This window comes from Setaria italica, chromosome VII, assembly GCF_000263155.2.
Source record: "Setaria italica strain Yugu1 chromosome VII, Setaria_italica_v2.0, whole genome shotgun sequence".
Lineage (NCBI taxonomy): Eukaryota > Viridiplantae > Streptophyta > Magnoliopsida > Poales > Poaceae > Setaria > Setaria italica.
Window position 1 is genome coordinate 34,842,723 of NC_028456.1, and position 7,903 is coordinate 34,850,625.

General features: G+C 54.1%; 1 protein-coding gene across 1 annotated transcript; it reads left to right on the forward strand.

The window, feature by feature from the left end:
- Positions 1-2,692: 2,692 nt before the first annotated feature.
- Positions 2,693-4,871, forward strand: LOC101777525 (probable indole-3-acetic acid-amido synthetase GH3.8). Its single transcript, XM_004977417.3, has 2 exons — positions 2,693-3,219; positions 3,292-4,871. Exons 1-2 carry the CDS (start codon positions 2,840-2,842, stop codon positions 4,712-4,714), a joined length of 1,803 nt encoding a protein of 600 aa, XP_004977474.1. The 5' UTR covers positions 2,693-2,839; the 3' UTR covers positions 4,715-4,871.
- The last annotated feature ends 3,032 nt before the right edge of the window (positions 4,872-7,903 follow it).

The following is a 7,903-nucleotide window of genomic DNA, read 5'->3' on the forward strand; positions in this document are numbered from 1 at the left end:
AGTGTTGCAAAGAATCCTGTGCTTCATTCTAAGACGAAACATATTGAGGTTCGTCATCATTTTCTGAGGGATCATGTTGAGAAGGGTGATATTGAGCTTAAATACATTGATACTAGTCAGCAACTTGCTGATATTCTGACTAAACCACTCGATCAAACCACGTTTGCACGTTTGCGTGGTGAGTTCGGGGTGTGTTACCCATTTTAGTATCATTATGAGTTGCTTCGGTTACATATGCTTTATACTTGTTTTGGCTAGTTTGCGACCGATGCTTTTGGAGAGGTTTAAATGCTTTGCTTGACCAGTTTTTTTTGAAAACAACATATATATATGTATACTTCAAAAATTATGTTGGGCTCTACTTGCTTTTCTGGATTTAGTGACTTGTTGAATACTAGACATATATCTTGCTCATGGTTCGGTTGTCAGCTTCTTTTAATGATTTTTCACTGCAAATGTAACTCACAATGCAAGTTTTAACTCGGAAGTGCATACCATGGTTGTGAGCAAAAACTCTGAATTCCCATATCTCTGCTATCTCGCTCATGATCTGCTTGCTTTACTGAGAATTTACATATGGGCACAACTCTGATTTTCCCATGTCTCTGCTGGTTCTTGCTCATAAGCAAAATTAAACAACCTGGCTGAGCACAATTCTTGCTTCCCATATCCCTGCTTGTCATGCTCATAAAAGCCAGAATTAAATATGACAAGTGCATTTGTGGGCGTTGAAGTGAACTTTGATTGAAGTTGTGTATCCGTCGTGTGAGCTTGATATATGTTTCTGTCTTCAGCTTGGCACTAATTTTGAAATATGCATGCTTTTGCCTGGTTAATTGGTTTTCAAAACGACTTTAATTCTAAATTTCTATTGGTCATGGCATTGTGTTGCTTCTCTGGATGGCTAGTGTTGTTAGTTGGCTATTATAAGTATTTGACATATGTCTCAGAAGCTTCTACTTGTGCTCTCTCACATAGTTCTCGAAATTGATTCTTTGCATTTTAATCTTGATGGAGTGCTTTGTCAACAAGGGGGAGAGCGAGTAGCACAAATTCATTTTTGCAAGAGGAGTTTGATTTCGTTTTTTGCTGAGACTTGACGTGCTTGTTTTGAGGGGGAGCTTTGCTGAAAGTGTTGAGTTTTGCTGCTGAGATTGTTTTTTGACTAGCCCATGTCTTTGGGGATCAAGATTGTTTCTTCTTCCTTCTTTCTATTTTCTTTTTTAGCTCGAATAAATTTGTGCGGTGTGGTGTTGTCAATGCACTCATCAAGGGGGAGATTGAGATGCCGGTGGGCTAGTACCTTGGTGATGAGCGATTGACAACACGGTGTGCGTGTGACGTGTCTCTTGGCAGGTGTGGTTGCAGGTGACAGGTGGAGACGAGGTACATGCGGCGACGAGTGAAGAACAGGGATAGGATGCCATGCCGACGAACCGTGGGACGGTGAAGGGTGGATCAAGGCTCGCGTTCGAGGGACAGGCGATCGTGCGGTGTACGTCTACTGTACCTGGCTACACGGCGAGAGGACGTCAAGGGAGGTTTTCGGATTGCACCACAAAATCCGGGGTTCGCTGGTTGAGCCATAAAGCCATGCATCGTACCGGGACGCTCGTGCGGCGAGCGTTGGCCGAAGATGGAGATTCCGGCGATCGCGATACGATTTCGGATGGTCGTGCGGCGACATCGCGAGGATCACATCACGGAGATGGAGGAATCGCGGACATCGCGGAATTTGTCATGGAGGACGTAACTGGAATTTACGCACCTACGTTAAATTTATTTAGCGTAGGGGGTTATGTGTAAATAGGCCGTGCCACCCTAAGGATATAAATACGTGGCACCTAGGGTTGAGAGAGTTTGAGCCCTTTTGCTACAGGCGGCGCTACAGTACTCGGCGCTACAGTAACTCGGCGCTACAGTAACTCGCGATTACTGTTCATCGCGATTACTGTTCATCGCGGTTAGTTACTGTTCATCGCGGTTACTGTTCACGCGCGGTACTGTTCATCGTCGCAGGTACTGTTCATCTCTCTCTAGTCTAGCCTAGGGTTTCAATCTAAGTGAGGGATTTTTATTGATCTCTCCAATTAAGAGAGGGAGGATGTTTGGGCGGAGGCTAGATGTACTTTTGTAAGCACATTACTTGTCTCAATTTTTCATATTAGTGAATTAATCTATGTGCTTGTGCGTCATGTTGTGCTGAGGTTAAGATTGATTTGATCCATCTAAAATCATGCTAGGGCATCTTATTAGAGCTTAATCTATTCTCGTCATTGTCTGATACAGTCTTCTTGTTCCTTTAATATCTCAAGATCCGAAAGTCCGATTGACATGATTCCAGTTGGGTTAGTTGCATAATTTTGTATAGATTTTTCTGTCAAATTTTTAGATTGATCGGTCTTACGGATTTTCGTCCATATCCTTTTTATTAAGGAAACAGTATTCTGTCCAGATTTGAAAAACGTGATTTAATTAAGTTTTGAGAGGAAGGGGAAGTGTTAAACTTTATTTTTTTGAACTTGCGCCCATTCACCCCCTCTGGTCGCCGTTTCGGTCCTTCAAAGTTGAACCGAACTGCACATTGCATAAAGAAATGAGTGTTGTACAGTACTCGTGCTCATTTTTTTAGAGCATCTCCTGCTCATACAGACAGCGAATATCTTTTCCTGGTCTTGTCTGGTCTCATCACCATCTCGTGATCCACACTCACAGCGAATATCAACCACCACATGCTGCTAGGATTGACCGATTGAGCCAGCCAAAGGCAGCGGCGACGACCGGCAAGTCGACCCCCGGCGCGGCGACCCGTACCCCTGCCTCGTCGCTGGCGAAAGAGATGGACACCGAGAAGCTTCGCTTCATCGAGGAGGTGACCACCAACGCGGACGCCGTGCAGGAGCGCGTCCTGGGGGAGATCCTCGCCCGCAACGCCGAGACAGAGTACCTCGGCAACAAGTGCGACCTCGCCGGCGCCACCGACCGCGCCACCTTCCGGGCCAAGGTTCCCATGGTGGAGTACGAGGACCTCCTGCCGTACATCCGCCGCATCGCCAACGGCGACCGCTCGCCCATCCTCACGGGGCCGGGGCACCCCGTCACCGAGTTCTTCACCAGCTCCGGCACGTCGGGCGGCGAGCGCAAGCTGATACCCACCGTCGAGGATGAGTTCCACCGCCGCATGATGCTGGGCGGCCTCATCAAGCCCGTCATCATCCAGTAAGTTACTAATACTGCATCTAGCTTGTTAGCACTCTGTACTAACAGTAATGGCGGCCATGGAGCATGCAGGTATGTGTCTGGGTTTGATGAGGGGTGTGGCCTCTACTTCCACTTCGCCAAATCGGAGACGACGACGCCGGGAGGCCTGCCGGCGCGGACGGTCCTGACGAGATTGTTCAAGAGCGAGGCATTCCAGAAGCTCCCTCCCGGCGCCCTCACGAGCCCCGTGGCGGCCATCCTCTGCCCGGACGCGTTCCAGAGCATGTACGCGCAGGTGCTCTGCGGGCTGTGCCAGCGCCACCGCGTGGTGCGCGTCGGCGCCGCGTTCGCCTCCGGCGTCCTCCGGGCCGTCCGCTTCTTCCAGCAGAACTGGGAGCAGCTCGCCGCCGACATCGAGGCCGGCGAGCTCACCGACCGCGTCACCGACCCGTCGGTGCGCGAGGCGGTCGCCGGCATCCTCCGGCCGGACCCCGAGCTCGCCCAGTTCGTCCGCGCCGAGGGCTCGGGGTCCAATGGCGACAGCGGGGCCGGGATTATCGCACGGATCTGGCCCAACACCAAGTACCTCGACACCGTCGTCACCGGCTCCATGGCGCAGTACGTCCCGATCCTGAATCACTACAGCGGTGGCTTGCCGATCATTTCCAAGATGTACGTGTCCTCGGAAGCCTCCGTCGGCATCAACCTCTCCCCGATGTGCGATCCGTCCGAGGTATCCTACACCATCATGCCCACCATGGCCTACTTCGAGTTCCTGCCCGTCGACGCCGCCGCCGGAGACGCACCGGCGGCGAGCCACCTGCTAGTGGAGCTCGCCGGCGTGGAGGCTGGGCGGGAGTACGAGCTGGTGGTCACCACCTACGCCGGGCTGTACCGGTACCGCGTCGGCGACGTCCTCCGTGTGACGGGCTTCCACAACGCGGCGCCGCGGGTCCGGTTCGTGCGCCGCAGAAACGTGGTGCTGTCCATCGAGTCCGACAAGACCGACGAGGCCGAGCTGCAGCGCGCCGGGGAGCGCGCGTCGGCGCTGCTCCGCCGGCACGGCGGCGGCGCCGTGCTGGACTACACCAGCCGGGCGTGCGCCGAGACCATCCCGGGGCACTACGTCATCTACTGGGAGCTGATGGTCGTCGGCGACGGGGGCGAGAGCGTGGACGACGACGGTGACGTGCTGGGCCGGTGCTGCCTGGAGATGGAGGAGGCCATGAACTCGGTGTACCGGCAGAGCCGGGTGGCGGACGGCTCCATCGGGCCATTGGAGATCCGGGTCGTCCGGTCGGGCACCTTCGAGGAGCTCGCCGACTACGCCGTCTCCCATGGCGCGTCCATCGGACAGTACAAGGTCCCCCGACGCGTGACCGCGCCAGGCGTCATCCAGCTGCTCGACTCGCGCGTCATCTCGAGCCATTTCAGCCCTGCCTTGCCGCACTGGGCACCGGCTCACACGTTGAACTCGACCGGAGACAGACAGAAATGTTCAGCTTCTGCATAAAGGGAGAAACTTCCAAAGTTCCAAGTATGGATCCTGCCGGACTGGCATCGTAGGTTGTGTTTATGGATAGAATCATAAAAAGAAAGTAGAAGAAGCTCTTTCAATTTTCTCCTTCCATAATCATCATGACCTTCCATCAACACGACTTGCTTCTCGATCTCTCTTCGATTTCGTAGTTGCCGCAAGGCGCAAGCACGTATATGCTTCCGCCGCCGCGGCGTCGTCGTGCACCGACGGGAGCGCACGTCGTCTCTGTCCCTAGGAAGCACCAGCAAGCGCCTCAAACGAATGGCGCGCGTCGAGGACGGCGGCGGCGGTGGCTGCTTCGCCCTTAACGACGATCTCCTCCTCCACATTTTCGCGAGTTACTTGGACGACACGGCCGACCTCCTCCGCTGCGCCGCCACCTGCAGGCGAGGGCGCCGCCTCGTCGCCAGCGAGGCCGGTTTCATCACCTGCCGCCGCAAGCCTCCGTCCGAAGACGACCGTCTCGTCAACGCCCTCGCCGTCGGCTCAGAGGCACGACTACAACTCGAGCCCGCGTCTGGAATTCCTCCCGCCCCGCCGCTCCTCCCGGCGCGTTCGACGGCGACCTGCTCCGGAACTCCCGCTTCATGGCGTCCCGGAACGGCCGCCTCCTCCTCGAGCTCCGCTGCGGGTCGCGTGATGACGACCACGCCGCCTCTCTCAGGCTCGCCGTGGGCAACGCTACGACCAGCAGTTTTGGTTGGGCTGTTGAGGCTGCTTTGGCTTAAAAAAAAAAAAAAGCAGAAAGCAACCAAAGCGTTTGGCTACCGGCAGGTTCTACCACGTGGAGCTGTTTTTTCAGAGCTGTTTTTTCTCGGTGTAATTTCCGCAGCAGGTTCAGTCTTACTTTTTCGGACTGTTACCCACCTGCCATCCATTATGTGTATCGCTTCGCTGCTTTTCCTCATCTCGGTTTGGCAACAGAGCAGCAAGCGGCTAGGAATCCCCTGTGCGGCACTGGTAGCAGGGCTTGTACGCCGGTGGCTCCCCTTCTTTCTAGCCGGTGGCTCCCCTCCTTTCTAGCCGGTGGCCCTCTCCTCACCCTCCGAACCTGCTTCTCCTTGGCCGGTGCAAGGAGAAGGTCTGCGCGGCGCGATTAGTGGCTGACTTCTTGTCGCCCGGGGTTCGTCACCGGCACAAGGAGGCCCTTGCGGCCCCGCTCCTCCCGCGTCCTCTCTCCGGCGGGGAAGTGGATGGTGAACCAGGGGTGGAAGAAGGAAGAAGGAAGAAGGATCAGCCTCCCCTCCTCAATTTCTTCCCCTTCCCGATCTGCACGCCGACCACCTCCCTTCCTGATCTGCAGCGCTAGGCTTCTAATAGAAGAGGGACTGACGTTGAGGACCAGAGCTCGTCCAAGTACTGGTTTTTTCTCGGGCAATAATCAATCTATTGCTGACGCGCGGGGTACCTATTCACTGGGTTCTTAGGTCAATGGCTCATAAAAGCAGAGACATGTGCTTTTATAGTAAAATTAACTCGTCTGGTGGTGATTTGCAATGAAAAAAATAGTGCGCATAAATTTAAGCAAATCAGTAATATAAGCATAAATCTATGGGATTATCTGAGAGATAAAGGTACCCACGGGTCCCCACCGACTAGGATAGTGGCCGGCTTGACAAGTGGGCCCCGTCCGATTATGGCGTGCGCGGCAAGGCATGAAGATGCGTGGTACACAAGCTTGGAGGCCGGGTAAAATAGATTCCACCCGGATATTACGGGACACACATCGTAAACCGACTCAGGTTGATTTCTTTGTATCAATCGACTAGAATTAGATCCTATCCAATTATAACCCTAGGTTGTCAGCCTATATAAGGTGGACAGGGACACCCTCCCTCCCTACGAAGGAATGTTAACTCTTCGCACTTGCAATCAGCAATACAATCCACCAGAACATAGAACGTCGGGTATTACTCTTTGGAGACTCGAACCTGTCTAAACCTTGTGTTTCTGTGTTACCATTCAAGTTTTTGATTTTGCAATCTCCCCCGCCTACAAATCTATCACCTGGGTAACCCTCTGCTGGACTGCCGGTCACCAAATCCGACAGGACCATACGTTAATAGATGAAAAACTTAAAAAAAATAAGTTTCCGTTTCTAAAATGGTAATTTGCATGTGAATTAGTGAACAGCATAGTATTTTACAATCAACTTGAATATCAAAATTCTCTCAAGCCTTCAGGAGCATTATAAATATTTCCCAGCAAACCTACAATTTCACAGCTGGCTTTTAGCTTTCCCACGGTTTACAGCCTCCAACAGTTTTTTTTCACAGCTCACCTTTTCACAGCCCAACCAAAGGCAACCGTCCTCCCCTCCGCTGACATGCCCGAGCACTACGCCTGCGCGCGGCTCGCCACCGCCGACCTTGACGGCGCCGCTGTCCATCCGCTGCTGCGCCCGGGATCCGCCGCTTTCCGAATCGTCGTGGTCTACAAGCGCGGCAAGGACACGATGTGCCGGTCCTACTCGGCGGACGCAGAATCCTGGGGAGCAGAGGGAGAGCTTTCCGGCCCCAATATCAGCAGCAGGCTGCTGGGTTACATGGGCGCCGGCGGCGTGGCCGTCGGCGGCAGCGTGTTCTGGCTGTCCGGCGACAGGGTGGTGTTCGGCCTCCGCCTGGACACGCTGCAGGGGAGGGTCGAGTCGCCCAAGTGGTATCGCATGCACCGCTTCAGCTTCGCCCACCCGTACCCGGACCGCCGGCTCGTCGTCTTGCCGGACGGGAAGCTGGGCTTGGTGCAGGTCGGCCAAGGCGATGCCGGAAACTTGGTAATGAACGTCTTCTCTGGAAGCGACTATGAGAAGACAAGGCACCGGTCTGGTTATTGGCGGGAGAGGCGGTGGGACTGGGAAAACGTGGGCTTGGACGCATTGCTGCCGTCGTCCGTCGTCTCCGGCGCCGTGAAGAGAATGCGCCTGCGGTCGATGTGTGAAAGGAATGGCCTCATCTTCTTGGCAGCCATGCATGGAGAAGAACAGAACAAGACCCGGCACTGTACGCGCTGGACCTGGAGAAGAAGAAGGTGCAGTTGATGCCAGTCCGTCCTGAGAGCTGCTGCTTCCGGAGGTCGTCTTGTAGCTTCCAAGGCTGCGATAATATGGACCTGGTGGCCTACCTGACCTCTCTTGGTGCGTGAGGATGATCTCATGCATTGCCC

Coding starts and splice junctions, on each gene's coding strand:
- LOC101777525 (XM_004977417.3), top strand. CDS start 2,840: ATGGACACCGAGAAGCTTCGCTTCATCGAGGAGGTGACCACCAACGCG. Junction 3,220..3,291: donor ATCAAGCCCGTCATCATCCA/GTAAGTTACTAA, acceptor TGGAGCATGCAG/GTATGTGTCTGGGTTTGATG.